General features: G+C 39.6%; 1 protein-coding gene across 1 annotated transcript in view; it reads right to left on the reverse strand.

The window, feature by feature from the left end:
- Positions 1-6961: 6961 nt before the first annotated feature.
- The window catches only part of SH2D4B (SH2 domain containing 4B), a 69723-nt gene continuing 53752 nt past the window's right edge, over positions 6962-22932 (reverse strand). Inside the window, exons 7-8 of the mRNA XM_087933876.1 lie at positions 8384-8604; positions 6962-7054 (exon numbers count right to left, since the gene is read on the reverse strand). Coding sequence (XP_087790002.1) covers positions 6962-7054; positions 8384-8604 — 314 coding nt within the window. The remainder of the gene's footprint in view (positions 7055-8383; positions 8605-22932) is intronic.

The following is a 22932-nucleotide window of genomic DNA, read 5'->3' on the forward strand; positions in this document are numbered from 1 at the left end:
GTACCTCTCTCTTGTTTCTTACTTTCTCCCATTCTTGACACCTCTACCCATCAGAAGCTGTTATTAGAAAAAGCAGTAATGGGTGACCTGAATAATACCTCAGGCTATTTTCAGCACCAATGAATAAAATATTTCCTATAATTGCTGAGAGAGAAAAAAAACCCTTTTACTTGAGTCTCTAGAGAGGTCAAAATTAGATCCATTCATCTTTTCCAACATGTTGTCCTCCATATACATATGGGACTTCAATTGTCACTCAACACTCAACTGGGTGAGAATTTAAATTCTGATAGTGCCACATGTTTAAAGGATACCAGATGGCCAAAGACTGAGATGACTACTTGTCTGCCCTTGCAATGTACTCGTCAATATCTTCATATCCTCATATTTAGATGAGGGAATAGAAGGGAACTTGCCAAATTTGCAGATGATACTAAGCTGGCAGGAATAGCTAACACCCAAGAAGATAGGGTCAAGATCCAGATGGATCTTGACAGATTTCGGCCCTAGTTAACAAAATGAAATTCAGTGTAGAGAAAGGTAACATGTTTTACACTTAGGCAAGAAAATGTCCAAATGGATAGGTACAGATATGGTGAAATTTGGCTACATGGCAGTAACTATGAGAGGGATCTTGGAATCCTAGTGGATAATCTGTGTGTGGAAGGAACTAAAAAAGCCAATGCAATCCTAGGCTTTGTTAACAGAGAAATAGAATCAAAATCATATGAAGTGTTAGCACCATTTTATAAGGCCTTGGTAAGACCACACTTGGAATACTACATCTAGTTTTGGTCACCACAATATAAAAAAGAGGTTGAGATTCTGGAAAGACTGCAGAGAAAAGCAACAAAGACCATGAGGGGCCTGGAGGCTAAAATATGTGAAAAATAGTTGCAGGAATTGGGTGTGGCTAGTCTAGTGAAAAGAAAAACTAAGGGCAACATGATAGCAGGGTTCCAAAGGACTACCACAAAGAAGAGGGGGGGTCAAATTGTATTCCAAGGCACGAGAGGGCAAAACAAGAAACAATGGATGGAAACTCATCAAGAAGCAACCAAGAACTAAGGAGAAATTTCCTGACAAAACAATAAATCAGTGGAACTGCTTTCCTTCAGAAGTTGAGGGAGTTCCATCACTGGAGGCTTTTAAGAAGAGACTGGACAGAGACTTGTCTGGAATGGTATAGGGTCTCCTGCTTGACCAAGAGGTTGGACTAGAGGATCTCCAAAGTCCCTTCCAACTCTGTTATTATGTTATTCAGAAAATATCTGGTCAATTATAGAAACATCCAAAATCATTTTCATCTTCCTCCTCCTCCAAGGATAACCTCTGAGAATTTGTCTGAAATTCAGTTGGACATCCTTCTAAGATTAGGAAAAGACATAATCCCCCATTCATTTTTATTCATTTCTCATCTCCCAGAGTGACTATGCATCTTCTTTTCCTGGTGAGACTCCTATTCTTTTAAACTCCTCTCCATTGGGATCTCTTTCTGTTTTCTTGTAAATTTATCTTTAGCTAAATCCTTCGCTATTAGATGGTTGCTATTACTAGTTATATATGGTCAAGGTTTTCCTTGCCAGTAGTCTATGAGTTGGCTGAGGGGTCGTGGTTGTTTTTGCGGGGAGAAAAAGCAGTTCTTTTATTGGAAAACCCTGACATTTATTAGCATAATAAAACTCTCTAGATGAAATTGCAATTTTCTAGCCAGTCACTTCATTTGCTGGGGAATTTAGAAGGAATTTATTTTAAAGCCAGGTAAAACCTAAAAAAATATGAGGTATGCATGAAGTGCCCATTAAAAAGGAAAAAAAAATAGATGGTGGCATGAAAAATTACATTGCCAGGCTATATATGTTCATTAGAAAGTAGTTGGGGTGACAGGCCAAAGGAAAAGTTTTCACTCTCCTTTATGCTAGCATCATGCAATAATCTATAAACTACTGCCTGTTTAGGAATTGTACCAGAGGTGTATTATGCTCCTAAAAATCCAGCTGTCACCCCTTGAGAACAATCCCAGACAATAATTTCAGTATGCAGGGTTGCTGTTCACCAACCATGTGGACAATAACTTGAAAGGGTTGTTCTAAGAATTGATAATTTTTGGTTTAGTGGGCAAGATATTTATTTATTTGTAACCCGCCTTTATTATTTATGCAAATAACTCCTCCTATTTTCCCCACAACAATAATATGAGGTACTTTGGGCTGAGAAAGAGGGAGCAACCCAAGGTCACCCAGCTGGACTTCATGGCTAAGGCAGGACTAGAACTCACCATCTCCTGGTGATTGGACCAAAGTCACCCATCTGGCTTTCATATCTAAGGTAGGACTAGAACTCACTGTCTTGTGGTGATTGGCCCAAAGTCATCCTGACGGCTCTCAGGCCTAAAGCAAGACTAGAACTCACCATCTCCTGGTGATTGACCCAAAGTCTTCTAGCCAGCTTTCATGGATAAAGTGGGACCAGAACTCACAGTCTCCTGCTTTCTAACCTGGTGCCTTCCCCACTAGACCTAACTGCCTCTGTTTTGTCACACTTCCAAGTGAGTGGCCCATAGTGCTCTCTGAACTTGGTTGTTTCCTTACACACGTTTCATTGCCCAAACTAGGTAGCATTATCAGTGCTCAAATGCTACATTGATGATACTATCTACTTTGGGGGTAATGATGACATATCTGCAAGAAAACAACCAAGCTCAGAGAGCACCAAGGACTTTTCATTTCAACCCTGAACTACAAATATTCTCTTTTATTGACACTTCTGGGTTGTGTTGTTTTCTGTAACGTGTGTAGGAATGGGTGAGAATGTGTGAGGGTTTTTTTTTTTAATTGTATGTGTTTTCAACTCAATGCAGACACTATTTTTGGCAATTGTGATGGAAGGAGGCGGGTCTGACTGCCATTTGTTCCTAGTAGACTATTTTATAAAATGCATTCAGAAATATATCCAAAGTTGCAGGGATCAACCATATTTACAGCAAAGGTGCGCCATTCCTTTGAAGGATGTTCCATTGCCTTCTAGATATAGTCCAACCAAAATTGCTACTGGTTTAAAATAATTGAGAATATTAATGTTTCCTGATTCTTCACCTCATGTGTTCGAGTCACAAGGTAAGGTATTTTGCAAATGACTCAGCTTCTGGAAATGAGACGGGTAAATGAAAGGATAAAACATTCTTTAATAGCATTGCTCGAGTCCCTACACCAAAAGTAACCAAAGTTTAAGAAAAGGAAGGAAAAAAACGGTGATAGAAATTACTCAGTCTGCTTATGTTTTTATGGTTTTGTAAGGCTTGAGTCTTAGATCGGTAAGAACTCCAGCAACCACTTCCAAAATAATCCACCATGCAAGCTAGCCTCATTTTGTAGGATATTTGATGAGAAAAAGAACCAGAAGCTTCCTATCCAATGTATGTGTGTGGGGGGGAAGGAGGAAATATTGCTTTCTAATTAGAAAAGTCGCAAAATTCTTGGGTTCTTCAGCTTTCTTTCTAACACATCTTACTAACCAGAACTCTGCAGCAGTTATTCTTGAGAATAATTTCCCTCTCATCTAATTTCAAAAGAAATCCAGCAGATTTACCATTCTGCTAATATCCTTTTTTACGTTTTAAAGCATTTGGTTTGTTTACTCTTAAAGGTTTTCATTGCTTGCTTAATAGAATTGTGTGTATGTGTGTGGCTTTTAACATACTAGATATTGAAAGGATATTAGTGGGATTTAAGGGTATACTTCCACCTGGATTTGGAAAATAAACTCTCTTTCATAAACATAAAGTTTATTTGCCATTGGGAAACAAGCAGAAAATATACCAACTTTAGTACAGTTGGGTGTAGATAACTTTTGCATTAAAAGATGTTTTTCAGTCTTCCAGTGACAGATGTTATGTCTCAAAATTCAGTGACAAAAAGAATTCAGTGAAGCAAGTGAAAAGAGACTCAAGGGTGTCATAGCAAGGGAAATCATCCTTCCTTCCAATGTGGATGAATCTCCAAGGAATTTGAAATCCAGTCAGAATGAGCCCAACGGAGAATATTTTATGGTTCCTGCACAGTCATAGCAAAAAGAAGATACCCATCTCTCTCTCTCTCTCTCTCTCTCTCTCTCTCTGTGTGTGTGTGTGTGTGTGTGTGTATTCTTAAGTTTTTGTGGGTATCTATATGTATGGTATTCGGCTTTGTTTGGGTATTTTCCCATGTCATTATAGTTGTGTAGCAACATTTCGGCAGAATCTCATCTGCCATTATCAGGCTTCTGTATTGTGTTCGTCTGTGAGTCAGACTTTCACAGCCGTTTCGGTTTTAAATTTGGTGCTAGCCTACTGCTATGCCAGAATGGTTTTTTCTTCAACCTGATTGGTTGGGAGTATATATACATATATATATATATGTTTTCTTAAGTTTTCACTGGTATTTATATGTATGGTATTCAGCTTTGTTCAAGTATTTTCCCATGTCATTATAGTTGTGCTTTTGAAGTTGTAGCTTTAAATTTTAGACTGCCAAAATGTTGCTACAACTTTAAAAGCACAACTATAATGACATGGGAAAATATTTGAACAAAGCTGAATACTATGTATATGTATATGTATATGTATATGTATATGTACATATGCATGTATATGTATATACAGAGGTGGGATTCTACAGGTTTGCACCTATTTGCTGGAACCAGTTGTTAACATTCTAAGCAGTTTGGAGAACCGGTTGTTAGAAGAAATTACTGGGCTAATCTTGTAAGGAAGGCAGGAAGGAAACATTCTGGTGTTGCTTACAGAAACTGTCTCTCCGTTAACCCTTATTACAATTCTTGCAGGACTAGACTTCCTGTCTCAGGAATGTCTCTGAAGTTTTGTTCTCCTCCTTTACTGGTATTTTGCTTGTGTGGAGTGACCATTCAAAGTTACAATGGCACTGAAAAAAGTGACTTATGACTGTTTTTCACACTTACGACTGTTGCAGCATCCCCACAGTCACGAGAGGCCAGGCAAGGAGAAGTGTGCCTCGATGTGAGTGATGTTGAGTTGACCATGCCCAGCCAGTCACATGACCACGAAGCCATGCCCACTAACTAAGCCATGGCCATAGAACCGGTTGTTAAATAATTTGAATCCCACCCCTGTGTATAGGTATAGTATGTGTATGTATATGTATATAAGTTTTCGCGGGTACTTCAATGTATGGCGACGTTTCAGCAGAATCTCATTTGCCATCATCAGGCTTCTGTATTGTGTTCGTCTGTGAGAAAATAAATATATATATATATATATATATATATATATATATATATATATATATATTTATATATATATATATATATATATATATATATATATATATATATATATATATATACTTTAAAAAGAAGCTGAAAAGGAATACAAATGAATACAAAGTGATATAAAGAAAAGACATGAAAGAGAATGTTAAAAAGTGCAAGAAATGGAAAAGGCAAAAGAAAAAATCATTTAAGAAATAAAAAATAATAAACTGAAGTACCTTCCAGTCTTCTTTACAGCAGTTATAAGTGCAGTTATACATTTACCTCTAAAGTTACAACATGACTCTCATGTTTCTATAATCTATCCTTTTTTATCATCAAAACCTCAATCATAAGTTCTTTTTTCCCTGTTTCAGGCTAAAATTCTATAAGGAGTTTTCAGTGAGTAATAAATGTAGATTTTGTGTTTTATTTCATCAAAGAAGTCAATCTGGCCTTCTCAGCAAATTCCATCATCTTTATTGTCCATTCCTTCATTATGGAGAATTCCAACCATTGTTTCCCCAAACTAGAGAGCCTGAGTGAAGGAACATATCATGATATGTTATTTCACAATCCACATCCTCACCTACTGGCTTGCAACTGTGAGAGGTGTCACCATAATTTTTAGCTGATACATTTCACAATCATTGGACAAATATCTACTACAGAGTCTCAGTCATCCAAATTGTGAACCTCCAAGTGGCCTCAACAACATTCTGAAAGGATGCAAATGACCAGCTGTCTGCAAGGAATATAAATCCTTCCATTCCCCACCATCCAGTCACAGTTGAAGAAGCTTCCTGGATGAGAAGCAAAATGTTCTTCAAAGAAAACAAGGAAATCCAGTTACTTCCTGAAAAAGCACCTTTGGGACAATTGATAGACAAGTTATCTCCTACTATTTTTAACTATTTTATCTTCAGAAAAATAGACTGCGTATCGGAACAACAAAGAACCATTCATAATTTTTAATAGGTGATACCATTCAATGAGCCTTTGGTCCATTGCTATAGGACAGGGGTAGGGAAACTTGGCTCTTTTATCACTTATGGACTTCAACTCCCAGAATTCCTGAGTGAGCCATAAAAGGTTCCCCATCCCTGGTCTACTGGTTTTTTAGTTGTGGGGGAAATCAATTTTTGACTTGAATGGGACTGTTTAATATACAAATGTAGGACGTATACATTACATTTGTAGATGTCCCATTCAAATCAAAAATTGATTTCCCCTACAACTAAAAAACCAGTAGGCCAGGGATTTCCCCCACAACTAAAAAAACAGCATGGCTCAATCAGGAATTCTGGGAGTTGAAGTCCATAAGTGATAAAAGAGCCAAGTTTCCCTACCTCTGTCCTATAGGATCAATCATATAGTGTTTTAATTTTTCATAGTGAAAATCATTTGAAAAATCAAGGGAGATTTGATCTTTATTGGGCATTCACTATATTTGGGAGTACAATTAGACAACTACCAGGTCCAGCTGCTCCCAGCTTTGCATTATGTACGACATAAATAATGCATGCAGATAGAAACTTGGATTGTCTACGTAAGACATCTGTTCGTACAGGTTGCAGATGATAATCTGGCAATAACAAGTACCTCACTTCTCAGAGAGGGGCTCTTTTGCTAATAATTCTGGTTCTTCAGAATCTCTCCTAGGGTCCTGAAGGGGGTGAGTAAACCATAAAAGCAGTCATTCAAATAACAAATTATAGTCAGGAGTGCTCTTCGTCTGACTGCAAGGTTCCAGAAGCAACTCTCCACCAGAAGATGTTATTATTTCTTCCTGCAAATGCAAAATAAATGTCACCAGCAGAATGAAAAATATTGATTAGGACAAGTCTTCAGTTCTATCAGTATCTCAAGTAAGTTTGAAGTGCTTCTCAGTCTACAAACTTAAAACCATGTTGTACTGGTGCAAAATTGGCCGAGCATGACTGAGTAGGAATAAAGCAGGGGGATGAGTGATTTGTCACCACCATCTCTGATCTATTCTGAATTTCTCAGGTGATCTTCTGTCTCAGTTCTAAGCAAGGCTGACCCTGCTTACCTTCTAAAATCTAAGATCAGCCAAGTTGACTAAATCGTGCTGAACTCAAGCTAAGGTAAAGGTTCTCCTCACACATACATGCTAGTCATTTCTGGCTCGACGGGGGCAGTGCTCATTTCCGTTACAAAGCCAGCCAGATGTCTCCTTGGTCATGTGGTCAGCATGACTAAACACCGAAGGTGCACAAACACTGTTCCCTTCCCACCAAAGTGGTCTCTGTTTTTCTACTTGCATTTTTTACATGCTTTTGAACTGCTAGGTTGACAGAGGCTGCTGGGACAAGTAACGGGAGCTCACTCCATTATGTAGCGCTAGTGATTCGAACCGCCAAACTGCTGAGCTTTCTGATTGACAAGTTCAGCGTCTTAGTCACTGAGCCATCACATCCCTGAGCTCAAACTACCTGTATGCAATAAAGGAGGATTGAAAATTAAGTTCAGGTCCTAAGATAGCTACAGAAGACCAAATTTTGAGTGATTGCGCATGAAGGGTGTGTACCATATGCCCTTGCCAGTTACTCACTTAGTAACTTGCAGAATAATGTTAGACATACACAGCCCCACACAGCTGACATTCACACAAAATCTTCACCTTATCCATACAATTTCCGGTCAGTTTCCTGCCATGCTGTCCATGTTACAATTGAACATGGGCAAACCTTGTTTTGGGAATCTTATTCAAAGAGCACATCGAATTTAGAAATACAAGCTGGAGCAGTTGGTTGCTGCAATCTTCTGCAATGGTCACAGCAGCTTCTGAATTTTCTGCAAACTAGATACAGTTGACCTAGCAGCTTCCTGGAGCTAAGTCTGTCAATAAATATGAATTTTGTCCATAGATCAAATGCTTAATGCGAGGGTCTTCAAACTTGGCAAGTTTAAGACTTGTGGACTTCAACTCCCAGAATTCCTAAGCTAACATGACGGAAGGAGGAATTCTGGAAGTTGAAATCCACAAGTCTTAAAGCTGTCAAGTTTCAAGACCCCTGGCTTAAAGTATCCCTCCTTTCTTATGGATTATTAATTTGTCCAGTTCAGGGACTAGTCTTTCCCTAGTGACTCTTACCTTGTGGAAATCGATAAGATCCGTGAGTGTTGCGTGACGGTTGGGATCCACTCCCAGGAAGCTGTAGAAGTCTCCTGACGCATCCACCAAGAAATGTTTGAAGCCATTGTGATGCCGGTACGAAAGGGCATATCCCCAGATTTTATCACTGACCCGCACAAGGAATGTCCCTTCTGGCTTGTTCATCAACAATTCTTCTGCTTCTTGCCGACTAATAATACCTACCAGTATCAAAATAAATGAAAGTGACTTATGTAGCTGGCAGTTCTAGCAGAAAGAGAGAAGCCACACAAAGAAAAGAAAATAGGAATTTATACTATTACTCCTAGTTTACTGAGTGTCACACCCATTTTAATTAGGCTTTGGAACAGACTACAGGTAGTCCTAGACTTATGACCACAATTGAGCCCAAAATTTCTGTTGTTAAGCAAGACATTTAATAGTTTTGCTCCATCTTACAAACTTTCTTGCTACAGCCATTAAGTGAATCACTGCCATTGATACAAGGAACAATGTTGTTCAGTGAATCTGGCTTCCCTGTTGACTTTGCTGGTCGGGAGGTTGCAAAAGGGGATCACGTGACCCCTTCAGGACTTAGTAACGGGTCACAAATATGAATTTGGATCATGTGATCATGTAATTGTGAAAAACAGTCATAAGGTCACATTTTTCAGTGCCATTGTAACTTTGAATGGTCACTAAATGAAAAGCTGTAAGTTGAGGACTACTTCTATGAGATTGGGATTGCTTGGGCCACTCTAGGGATAACCTTTTCTAGAAACTGAGTGTGTAGGAGTGCTACTTCTTCAAGACCCTTGATGTGTCCTTGGAGGTCTACTCACTTAGAACGACAGAGTTGGAAGGGACCTTGTCCTGCCTTCAGGTACTTTGGAGAATAGCTTGACCTCCTCTTCCTTGTGGCAACTCCTTAGATTTCAGAAAATTACTATCATGTCACCTCTGGTCCTTCTTTTCATTAGTCTAGGCATACCCAATTCCTGCAACAGTTCCTCATATGTTTTAGGCTCCCCATTCCAGGGGAAGGATACTGAAAAATCCCCCTTCCCTCCCCACCCCACTAACCTGCTTTCCAGCTCTCTTCTCCTGACAGGGCAACCAAAGAAGACCCAGACAATCATCTGAGACTCGATGGGAGGCAGAGAAGAGATGTGGTTGGCAGGGACAGTCAGAGGTGGGATTGACCAGTTCTCCGAACTACTCAAAATTTCTACTACCGGTTCTCCAAAACTGATGAGAACCTGCTGAACACCATCTCTGGCCAAAAGCCAACAATTATTGAGAATGAAGGCAAATATATATGTCCCAGTATAATGTTGCACGTCACCAAGATCAGAGGTTTATTCTTCTAAATTTTTGGTCTTGTGCCGCCATCCATCCTCAGAGAACTTCTCCAGAATGTGTCCCTTTCTGGAGAGTGAGAAGTTTCCTCAGGAGGGACTCCAGCACAAGTCCGAAAGCTTGGGAGAATAAATCTTTGGTCCCAGGGATCAACTCAAATTGGATCCTCCAACAATTATTTTTCTCTAGTCCAAACAGCAGCCAATCAGGAGCACAGCAGAACGGTTAAGCATGGAGAAACCACCGTCCTCTTTGTTCCCTCCCATGAAGCACCATAAAGGCAGTAGAAGATCAATAATGCTTTATCAGACTCACTTGATAAACCCTGAGCAACCTTGCTCGGGATAATTAGGAGTGGCAGGGAAGACTTGATGCTTCGCACGGTATCCTAACAACACTGGTAATGAAGCAGAGTTCCCAGTGGCAGCAAACTAGAAATCTTCATCAAAAGTGCCTGGAGATAATTCAGTATCTCTAGTTCCCCAGTGCTAGAGGCAAAAATAATCTCATCTTTTACACAGAGGAAACACCAATGTATGAATTAATTTGGATGGCAATGCAAGTGGATCAAATATAAAACATTCAGAAGAAGAAAACAACTGGACCCAAGTCAACACAATGGGGGGGAAAAAAGATTCTGGGAGAAGAATAAATGCTGGTCTAATAGATTGCAACTTGCTTTTCTTTCCTAACTTTGACCTCACTATCCACCGGATAAATCAGAGGAACTCAGAGAAAAGAAGGGCTGTTAAAAATCAGATATTAGAAATATGACCTTGCTATTGAAGCTGATCTTTGAGAGAGAGAATATAGCAAAATATAGCAGAAAAATATTTTCACAGTTTAGGGAGAGGAGATGATATTATCTCAGATTATATACATCTCACAAAAGTTTGTGTCCTTATGTACCTTCAGGTCTTGAAGTTTTCTTGGTAATCTTTTTTGAAGTGTTTGCCATGGCTTTAGCCCTTTTAGGTTGAGAGAAAGTGAATGGTTCAAAGTGTTTTGGGGTTACGGTGGGACTAGAATTCACTAAGTCTAGGTTTCTGTCGGGTCCTTGATGCTTTGAGATGCTTCATTGCCCAACTAGGTAACATTATCGGTGCTAGAAGTGGGAAAGTTAACATTCAACCTTCTAAAACTGATGGTGTTACCTACTTGATAATGAAACATCTGCAAGAAAACCATCAAGCTGATAAAGTATCAAGGACCCCACAGTTCAATTTTGAGGTACAAGTATTCTCTTTCTAGATTGGTAGCTTGAATTTCACATCTAAATGGGGTTTGTCTCTCTCTCTCTCTTTCACACATGCACACATGACAATTAACCAGCCACTAATAATGAGAATACTTCAAAGTCAAATAGATTCAATCAATGTCTTCCTTGAAGGAAGTTCTCACTTGGTTAATGACAAAATTTCAACCTCCAGCTGTTGAGTGCTCCCCAACCAAGAGATCAAGCAACTGTTTGTTCTGAGTCTAGTATGATCAAATTAGTTCAAAGACAACCGCTGAGATTTTTGTAATGATTGCCATTCCCTGGACAGCTTTCCCCCTTCTTTCATGGAGAATTCTCCAACAAGCCAGTTATAAGCAAACATCATGCATTGTTGCCCATACAGGCCAAACATTGGAATAATACAGATTGTAAGAAATCAACTGTGTACAAAATTCATATCCAATGTTTTTATGCTAAGGGCTGGGAACTGTTCAACGTAACAATATGCTTGCTGTAGTAAGGGGTACGATTATAGCAGTGCTGGAAATTGGAAAAAGGAGGACAGTGAATCAGGGTATAAGTTAATGTGGCGTGAGGTTTAAAGCCAATTTTGATGATTTTTTGATACCTCATAACTTACTGAACACACACATACAGACTATCTTCTTCCGAATCTGAATTTAAAATTCTCCACATTCATTTGAGTTAATTTAGGTTTAGGTTAGTTAACCTACACCAACTCTCGAGTTGTGTGCAATTAACAATACTGTTCTTCTGAAAATAAGTGAGCAAAGTCATGCCCCATTCCAGAATGTTTGCACCCTAAAACCTGTTATTACCATAGAAACGCTGAACTCAAAACTACCCAGCTTTTCTTTGGCTATGATTAACAGACAAAGCACACCGAGCGTGCTCTAAATCTTGTTTTTTTATTCCAAATAAGCTGTTTGCCTCCTCTCAAATACAACTACTCCTGGAAAATCACTGTTGGCTTGAGCCCAGCTTATTTTTCTCACCAGATATTTTTTATTCAATTTCATTCCTAGCCAGCCATTGTGGAAGTGAAGGTGAGAAGTGTTGTCAGATTTAGAAGACAGAGGCAGAGAGAGAGAAAGAGGAAAGGAAAGAGGACAGAGAGAGAGAAAGAGAAAGAGGGGAGGGGAGAGGAGGGAAAGAAACAGAGAGAGGAGAGAGGGAGAGAAAGAGAGAGAAAATGAGATATGAAAGAGAAAGAAAAAGAAAAAGGAGAGAGAACAAAAGAGAAAGAAGAGAAGAGAGAGAGGAGAGATAGAAAGAAAGAAAAAAGAGAGGAAAGAGAGAAGAAAGAGGAGTGAGATTGAATTAGATTGCCATGAAAGCTGAGAAACTTTTCAAGTTGTTTCTTCTTAAATAAATAAGGCCTGATTTTCGCTAAGACCAACAGTCCCTTTCTCTCCAATAACTCTGATTTCACTTTGTCTGTTTTTTTTCAATGCCTCTGAGTATTACATTTCTCAACACGCCCTTCAATTTATGGATCTTAATCTCCGGATAGTCCCCCACAGCTGGAGAAAACCTTCTCTTCCCTCCTCCTGCAGTTGGGTTTGGCTTGGCTCTACCATTTGTCAAGACGGTGCCTTTTATGGCAATGGAAACATGACCTTCTGGGGCTCCAAGAGAGACTGTGCTGTTTTCATGGCAACGAGAAAGCAACTAGATAAGAGGAGAAAACTCAACAAATGTGTTGCCTTGGGATGGCTATTGAAACACAAACAACATCTGTGAAAATCCTTCTCAAACACTTATCAAGTGATCTTGCTTCCTCATTGTCTCTCCAGAGAATTTACTGCTCTGAACTCCCATCGCTGTTATTTGGCTGATTTGAACAATTTTGATGTCTGAGGCAATCAGCCAGATTGACCTTTTCCTTTTCATGGTCCCCTCACATTGATTTATTTTTTTTTTATTTTTTAAAAAAATCATTATACAAAGGGATTTACAAAGCCACGGCTTTAAAGCAAAAGAGGTTCACGTGAAAAATTGGGTGCATTTATTTTGTTTATTTTTATTTATAATTCCTTCAACAACAATCTCCCCATATTGTTTGAAGTCATGGACTTAAGATGGGGCTCAAAAGCAAAGCTGGCTTTTAACGCTTGAGAAGATTTACACAATATTTAACCACTATTCTCCAAAGCACCTGAAGACAGGACAAGAAGCAACAAATGGAAACTAAGCAAGGAGAGAAGCAACCTGGAACTAAGTAGAAATTTCATGACAGTGAGGACAATTAACCAGTGGAACGACTTGCTTTCAGAGGTTGTGAATGCTCCAACACTGGAGGTTGTGAAGAAGAAATTGGACAACCATTTGTCTGGAATGGCTTCAGCAAGGGATTGGACTAGAAGACCTCCAAGGTCCCTTCCAACTCTGTTATTCTGTTACTTACCCAAAGAAATTCAATGATAGATACTGTTGAAACTGCTTAACAAGGCGTTCATTTCTGGTTGAATCCTGCAGTTGATTAATATGGCATTCAGAAAACCCACCCTTGGTTTGAAATGATAAAATCTCATAAAAATTCTGCGATGCAAAAAATGATTGTGTCTTTCCCCTGAGTGTTACAGATGTGCATTTCGAAGAGGAAGGAAGAACAGGTGGGAAAAAAATGAATCCCATCTACCACGCTACAAATGATCTTTCCAAAATATTACGGCTCTTTTATTGTTTTACTTGAAGCATTAAAAAAAAATTATAAACCTCTTTTTCAACAATGCAATGCAGAATAAATCAAAAACAGCTGGCCTTGAAAACTAAACTGCTGGAAGGATAGACCATCTGCCAGTACAAAAAAAGCTGAATTCATGGACTCACCGGCACAAAATAATACCCAACTGCTTGTTGTGCTACTGGCAGAAGGACAATCTTGACACTGGTGGAAGAAGTGAATAACTAACACAAATGAAAGGTAAAAGAAGAAATCCTTCTAGGCAATCAATCATATAAATTTTTGAGGGGAAAAAAAGCCGGAAATATTCAGAGACAATTTCAACTTTTCTCAAAATGTCAGCTTGGGTTCTCAAGGAAAGTTATAGACATTTCTTAGAGAGAGTTATGAAATGTTCTTGTGTGACACATCAGTGAAGTCAGTTTTCAGTTTTCAAGAAGTAGCCCTTCTCCTCAAGATGGTATATCATCTCCTGCTTGAAGTAGAAGACCTTCCATGATTCTATGTTCTAACATGAAAGGAAGAATCAAAAATCTTGGTACAGATAAATCCATGCCATTAGGAAAGCCGCTTTCTCTTGGATCCAAATTAAGGAGATGTTCTCCAACCCAGTTGGGAAAGGTTGCAGTTGGGGACCTTGTAGAGCAGATACTAGAGAGGTAAGCCTTCAATACAGAGGTGGAAGTAGAATCAAACCAGAAGCCACATTATGGCTTATTGGGGCCTTTGGTACCACTTCTGTGTCCATGATTGAAGACCAGAAGAAATTATCCAGTTCAAGACTTGGTTCTATTTTTATTTATTTGCATCCAACCTTTATTATTTTTTTTACAAATAATACCCAAGATGGTGATTACATTCCACACATCTTCCTCCTCCTATTTTGTCCAGGACAAGCACCCTGTGAAATAGATTGGGCTGAGAGAGAATGTCTGGCCCAAAGTATCGCAACTGGCTTTCATGGCTAAAGCAGGACTAGAATTCATGGTCTCCTGGTGATTGACCCAAAGTCACCCAGCTGGGACTAGAACTCCCCTTCTCCCGTTTTCTAGTCTGGTACCTTCACCACTAGACCAAATTGTCTCTCTAGTTTTCCAGCTGTTTCCCTGCAAATTAGTTATGCAATTACTGTTGACTCATACTTAGGTTCCCATTGTCCCTGAACTTTCGATTCATCCAGATTATTAAGCACTACAGAGCTTTTCTCAAATTGCTGTTGAAATATTTCCCCCCTGCTCACTAACAAGCTGTGCTGCACAATAGAAGGTATTAGTTGTTGCTGCACGTTGCTTGCAAAGTGGAGTTGCAAATTAATGCTTCTTTGAAACAAACCATAGGTGATGATTCTATTTTTTTGTCTTCGCCCTCCTGTCTTCACTGAAGACCACAAGGATCTACCACCAATCGTTGACTTGGCTGAATTATTCACTGAGACAAACATAAGATGCCACTTCTTCTTCTTTTCCCGCTTCTAATTTAGTGACAACCCGCACTTTGCCAGACTCAACACATTTTAAATGCTGGAGAAAATTGTTTTCCACTTTTAAACAAACTTTCCCTGCAATACTGTCCAGATTGTGTCCCAGTTGTCTGGGCTTTGTATAGAAAAATGTACATATAAAGCTTGTCTAGAAGAATATTGCATGTTATTGATATTTCAGTACAAAACTATCCATATTATGGGAAAGTGTTGTATGTGTATCTATGTGTGTGGGTATTTATTGTCGTTACATTTATTTGTTGCCTATATCATTGTGGGGCTACCCTAGACTGCTTACAATAATACAAAGGAGGAAAAACGAAAAGGCTTGTAAACGGAAGTAAAAAAGTAGAACCATGAAGTAAATAATGAGAAAGGAACACAATGAGAATATATCAGTGTGGTAACTGCAAAGTTGGACAGACAGATGGAAGGTAGAGAATGGGCTTGTGGGAAGTGGAGTTGATGTCAATCTGGCACCCACCTGCAGTGTGCATGTGTGTGTGTGTGTGAAAAATGTAATGACTCGTGATAAATGTCTATGAAACCAACATGGTTTTCTCCCTCATCTGTATCCTGGTGGTTCTCCCAATTTTCTTTTCCACCCACTTCTGTGCCTGTTCAGTTTTGCTGTCCGCCTGTTTTATTAATTGCATTTTCTTCTGCTCACCTACCTTCTGTCTCTGTCAGCCTTTGCTTCTGTCTCTTTAAATTATTTAGTTCACCCTTTTCCAAATTAGCTTTAAGTGTTTTATGGCAATTACTCTCTTCCAACCTATGGTTGGTTTTCTTGATGAATTAGATTTCATCATTTCAATCAATGTCTGTATTCAGTTTCATATAGAGGTCCTTTGTTCCTGGCCTGGCTGTCAATCTTCTCTTCAATTAAAGATTGCTTTTAGGACAGTCCCTCCTTAGTGATAGATAGATGGTAGATGATAGATAGATAGATAGAAAAATAGATAGATAGACAGACGACAGACAGACAGGAACACATACACACTCAAAATGGGGGGGAGGGGAATCAGCTGGAAACTAGTGTAAAATTCCACAGATCTGCCTGAGAAGTGCCAAACTACAAGCATTCTAGCACTACCTAGTGCAACAAGTGCAATCTAATTATAAACATTTAAAAATAGGAACTTTCAGCAAGAGAGGTGTGCAGTAATTATAATAAATGGATTCCATCTAGCAAGCAATCTTCATATATAAGGTGTAGCAGAGTCCAGTGCATAAAAACCTATTTGCAACTAATAGCTGTATCATTACTTCAAAAGAGATTAGTAAAATATTCTGTTTCTGTAACAAAATTTGAAGTTATGAAAGTGTGTGAGAGAGAAGGAGAGGGAGAGAAAGACAGAGAAAGAGGGAGAGAGAGGGAGAGAGAAAGAAGAAAAGTGGGAGATAGAGAAAGAGAAGGACAGAGAGAAAGAGATGAAGAGCAAGAGGGAAATACAGAAAGAGAGAAAGAGAAGGAGAAAGGGGGAGAGAGGGTGAGGGAGAGAGGAGGTTGGAAGAAGAGAGGGAGGAGAGAGAAAGAGAAATAGAAGGGAGAGAGAGAGAAATAGAAGAGAGGGAGATAGAGAAAGAAAGAGAAGGCAACATAAAGGGAAGGAGAGCAGGAGGGAGATATAGAAAGAAAGAGGGAGGGAGGAAAGGAGAGAGAGAGAGAAAGAGAAGGGTCAGAGAGCAAGAAAAATAGAAGAAAGTTGGGGAGATAAAGAAAAGAAGAAGATAGAGAAAGATGGAGAGCAAGAGAGAGATACAGAAAGAGAGAGGGAGAAAGAGAGGGAGAGAGAGAGAGAAAATGATACATAGGCGAAGAGAACAATGTTGATTTTATTTCACAGCTCTTTTCAAAGTGTGAAACTAGTTATTAACCTAAAGCATGTGGTTCATTGTGTGTTCCATATTATGAACACTTGTAAAGAAAAATATGTAATTTGGGATGCCCCCTCTATTACACTTCATGTGAAGCCGACAAAGCCTTTGTTCCAGTTAATTAGTTGGCAGTGGAAAGGGGAGAAGAAGAAAAAAGAACGGGCATTTTATTCCCGCTTATTTTAGATGCTCATACATTGGGCGCAGAGACACAGGATTTGCTTTTGTCAATAACACATATGCACCCACTAATCAGAGGAGAATTTGTTTCACCGATGCTGTGCATCAGGGAGAGAGAAATGAATGAGATCTAGGATGCACACCACACTGGTGGGTGGAATTAAAATAGATTGTGTGTCAGTCCCAAAAATCCAAGAAAAACACACTGAGTTTCTCCAAAGCAGCTTCCCGATAGATATGTTTTCCTGAAACTAAGACCTGGTCCTTTGTGGGGGGGGGGGGCACCAAAATAAGCACTAGGGCTTATTTTCAGAGAAACATAATTTCAGGATGATCAGCCCGGCTGGGCACCCTGCCTCCTGTCACACACACAAGAGCCGGCAAGCATGCAGGGACCGACAGTATCTGGCAGCAGCTGCAGCCCGGTGGTCCCTAAGTCGGCGCACTCTGGGACTGTGCAGAGCAGAAGGCACAGAGTGGAAGGCAGGCAATCCCAAGGCACCACACAGGCTACAGGCAAGCCAAGAGATAGAAAGACAGGCCTCCTGCACCCAGCCAACACTCTGGCCCACCACTGCTCAGCTTTCCCATGGCCTGCACATCTGGATCACCTGCCTCACACCTATGCCTCTGCCTCTGTCTGCTGCTGGTCTTGCCATCCAAAGACGAGCCTCCCACAGCCACCTGCCACTCCAATCCACCACCGCTTAGCTTTCCTGCAGCCCACAGGATGTGTCCAGATCGCCTGCCTCCTCCCATACTTCTGCCTCTGCTGCTTGCACAGGTATTCAACAGTGGTGGTATTCTACCGGTTTGTCCCGGTTCTGCCAAGCCAGTAGCACCGATGAGAAGTGAAGACCAAACCGGTTATCTCCAACACTCTGTTGTTGGGCCCACCAACCCTCCTGGGCTCCCATACTAAACTTTATGTCCTGCTTTTGAAGCACAGCTGCTTTGTGGAGCACAGCAGATTGCTGCGCATCAGGATTGCAGGAGGTGAGTCGAAAGCCTCTGCGACTCTGCAAAGTGCGTGTTTGGCATCCACTGACCAGTGGTGGGAGTCAATTATTTTTACTATCAGTTCTTTGCGGCATGGCTTGGTGGGCATGGCAGGGAAAGGACACTGTAAAATCTCCAGTCAGAGGTGGGATTTGCTGGTTCTCCGAACTACTCAAAATTTCCGCTACTGGTTCTCCAGAACTGGTCAGAACTCGCTGAATACCACCTCTGCCACCAACCCAATGGTACTCAACTCACCTGTGCTGCACAGGCTGTGGCTGCTGCCAGACACCATCGGTCTGTTTGCATCTGCCAACTCCTATGCTGGCCACGCCCACCCCCTTCACTTACTTACTTTTGGGAGAAGGCTTATTTTAGGCATGCACATAAACAGACTGGGGCTTATTTTCAGGGTAGGTCATATTTTCAGGGAAACATGGTATACAATAATGTATTTGGGGGACATTTGGGGGAATTCCTAGTAGGATCTAATTATTTCAACAGTGTTTTAAATCTATGATTGTGACAGATCTCTAGTGCGATACTGTGAAAATCTAGTCAAGGAACTGTGAGATCCACCAGATCTGTATCGAGATAAATAAATTGCTGCCTTTGGATAAAATCTGAAAACCCTACGGAAGGCACTGGCACTTCCTTAAGCAATAGATTTACTATTCTAATGTCAAAAGGTCTGAATGAAAAAGATACAACAAATACAGCTGTTCTGCAAAGTCCTCACAGAATTTTATGAGTAGGGTGATTATTGGCAATCTGTCTGCATAAGACATTTCTTTGTTTTGCAGTCGTCTTTCTCCCCCGCTTTAAACATGGTATAAAATTTAAAATGGACTGTTGTCTAAAGTAATTGTTTATCAATAAATCCAAAACACTTTTAGCACTTAAAACGATGATTAAAATTTTCAGAAAGGAAGATCAAAAAGGCAATAACAATGCAAAACTATTATGTTCTATCTGTTTTCCAAAGCACCTAAAGGCCAGACAAGGAACAATGAATGAAAAGTGATCAAGGTGAGATTCAACCTAGAAATAAAGAGAAATAAAGAGTCAGAACAATCAACCAATGGAACAGAAGTTGTCTTCAGAAGTTGTGGAAGTTTCATCACTGGAGGTTTTCAAGAAGAGACTGGACTGCCACTTGTCAGAAATGGTGTGGGATCTGCCGCTTGGGCGGTGGGTTGGACTATATGACCTAGAAGGGTCCAACTCTATTATTCCATTATTATCTTAAAGAATTCTCAAGGATCCAGCTGCATTAAAAATAAGGAAACTAATTCATATATAAAAATAAATATAAAAAATATGCTTTTCAATCATTTCTGCACTTCTCACTTTTTTTCCTGATTAGCAAACTCTTCCGAGCATTTCAAGTGCAATTTTCCTCAGCCAGGAAACAAAATGTTTACAAAAGTCGAGCTTTAACACTCAAAAACTATGAAGAGTTTCACCAAAGAAAATCCCACTGAGAGCAATATTTTTTTTTTCAGATCCTGAGGGATATATTGAAGTAGGGTAAAAAAAAATACATCTCAGCACCAACATCTTTTCCCACTTCTGGCTGCCTGACTGTTCCATCACAGTAGATTAATTCAACAAAACAGATTGTTTTGTGATGGACTGTTTTCCTTAGCAAAAGTTTAAGGAAGTTAAAAAAAAACCATTCCTGTGTTTTATTTTTATTTGTTTTTCATTCAAGGGTATTCAAAGTTTCTTGGGTTCTAAGTAAATCTTGCAATTTTGAATTGGTAAGAGGGCTTTTAAATCCAAAGTCTTTTCAAGGTTTTGCTTCAATTTGCTTCCCTTGGAATAAACCAATTTAACTGGTAGAAAAATCAGGAAAAGTCATGTTCTTTTAAAAAATAGATGGGTCCATCTTTTACCTTTGATAAATAATGCTTAAAGCTTATTCTTTCTTCAGTTACTAAGTAGAACGTGGTCATTATCTTTGATGGAGTAACTAGGATTCTATGGCAACTATCTATCTTATAAATGTCCCAAAAAGTTCTCTATTGTGGAGGACAGAAAACAGAACAATGTTTGATACAGAACCTCCTTTGCTATATCTTCTAGAGCGGAAATGCTACCCTGTCAAGAACGTTGAAATAAAAAAAAATATTTTATATATGGAGCAGTAATGAATCACTATGGTCTTTAGCCATATTTCTATCTTTGTCTGTTTATCTCTCTTTTTCTCCTTCCTTTCTTCTCTCTTTTTTGTCCCAACACTACTCAGATAAGTAGAAGAAAATGCATTCTATATTTATTAGAGAAAGTTCTGGTTTTCTTCATGGGAAGAATGTTTGATTGCATTTCCAAGTCATTTTAACTTCTCTTGTTAGATCTTTTCATGGATTTGTTTGATCCATCAAGATCTCTGGTAGTGGATTTTGTAGAGAGAAAGACAATAGATTAGATGAGATACCAAGATATCTTCCAACCATCCTAAGATTTCAGGAAACTATGAAAATATCTTACATTAGCAAATTATCTGTGTTACAGACACACTGTGTGAATTAATTCATCTATTGGACATGCCAACACCAATAATTAAAAGAAGGGATAATATTGATTTAATTGACCTTGTTTCCCCTCTCCTCTGAGTTTACTGTCAACAGAGTTTTGTTTTTTTTGGTTGACATCAGTGTACTCAATGATACATTTTCTTGACATAACTTCAATTATTTAGTGATGGAAGAGCAAAAAGTTTGGCATGCTGTGTGGCTATTGAATTGTCTAAAGGTTAATTGGGCAGCTTGATAAAAGACAAGATATCATATTACTGCCATTGATGAGGTACTCGGTTGCTGACTCCATCCCTTACCATTCACAGCTTCCCATCTGCTGTGTTTAACTAGGTACTTGTGCTAATTTGAAAATAGCTGCTTATTCCAGAAGTATGGAGAAGAAAACCCAGTCTGAGTATTGGGGAACATGGAGAGAATGGTAAATATCACCGCTAAGTTAGACATGAAAAAACCAAGGTACTGCAAAGCAGAGTTCAATCAACTTACTTTCAAAAAGAAGCATTTTTTTCAAATGATCAGGAATATTTGGGGTGCACAGTTGATTGTTCAGGCACAATCAGACTGGGTAGCTGATTTCTCATCTCCCAGAGCAGTAAACCCACCAGAGACTGCTGTCTTGTGGTATCCCTGGGAGAAGCACTTGTGGGCAACCTCAAGGCTTCTCCTGGTCCAGAGAGGAATTGAAGAACCCGTTCTACTCACTGACTTTTAATTCCACTGTGGTCTTTAGCTCCACTTTATACAGAGACATCTTCAGTTTGCCATTTCTTCCCAGGAAGTCAGGAATAAGTTACTCATTCTCATTTATATATCTAATACCTGCGTGAAGTCATGATGAACTCAAAATGAAGTCATGAGTTCTGTATATTAGATAGCGGGGAGAAGGAGAGGGAGAGGGAGAGAGAATAATAGAATTGGAAGGGACCTTGGAGGTCTTCCAGTCCAACCCCCTGCTCAAGCAAGAGATCCTATACCATTTCAAACAAATTGATTGTACCATTCCACTGGTTGATAGTCCTCAATGTCAAGAAATTTCTCCTTAGTTCCAGGTTGCTTCTCTCCTTGATAAGTTTCCATCCATTGTTTCATGTACTATCTTCAGGTGCTTTGAAAAATAAGTCGATTCCCCACTTCTTTGGAGCAGCCCCTCAAATATTGGAACATTGCTATCATGTTCCCTCGTAGTCCTACTTCTCACTAGATTAGCCATAGTCTGTTCTTGCAACTGTTCTTCATATGTTTTAGCCTCCAGGCCCCTAATCATCCTTGTTGTTTTTCTATGCTATTATTTGAGCCTTTCTCTTTTCCAACGTTATCCTGTTTCTTCCCCACTGGAATATCAGTCAGTTAAGTACGGCTTCCCACTGTTTCCTGAAAGGCAATAGTTTTGCTGTCTGACTCTTCCTTATAGTGCAGCATAATCACATGTATTTCCTTCGGATGATTCTATAAGTGCAAGCAAATCCAACAAGGGCAGATCATGAGCGTAATGTTGCTTTGAGGAACCTCAGAAATTTCACAACTGCCAAGGAAGATTTCAGACTGACAGTTTAAGTGGCTGCTGCTTGGAGGCAGAATCAATAAAGTATTCCCTGTAATTTGTGTAGCCACGAGGTGGGTCAAAAGGGAGGCCGTTTGTAAGGAAGTTGCCTGTGGGGTCAGCATTTTGCTATTTTGTTCATAGCATTCCAATTAAATCAAATGAGAAACAAAAACCATGAAATGAACACCAACATTGGAGGATGAAGTGGATATTAACATGTGTAATGCTAGATTTGTGTTGCAGCCATCAAAAAAGCCAACACAGTTCTAGGGATAGAATCAAGATAACGTCAAATGTTAATATTGCTTTATTATGCCTTGGTAAGGCCACACTTGAAACACTGCATCCAATTTTGGTCGCCACAATGTAAAAAATATGTTGAGACTCTAGAAAGAGTGCAGAGAAAAGCAACGAGGATGATTAGGGGATTGGAGGCTAAAACCAGGGGTGGAATTCTACTGGTTTGGACTGGTTTCGGTAAACTGGATGTTAAATTTGCATCTAGTTTGCTGAACCAGTATTTGAATTGACCGGCTGACCCCACCCACCCTGTCCTGCCATGGCCAGGAGTTTCCACATGGCCCATTTTCGATGCAGGGTCCACACAGAGGTTCTGGGAGGGGAGGGGGGAATGGCCT

The sequence above is a fragment of the Pseudonaja textilis genome, chromosome 4 (genome assembly GCF_049901715.1).
Source record: "Pseudonaja textilis isolate UNSWEBS1 chromosome 4, rPseTex1.2, whole genome shotgun sequence".
Lineage (NCBI taxonomy): Eukaryota > Metazoa > Chordata > Lepidosauria > Squamata > Elapidae > Pseudonaja > Pseudonaja textilis.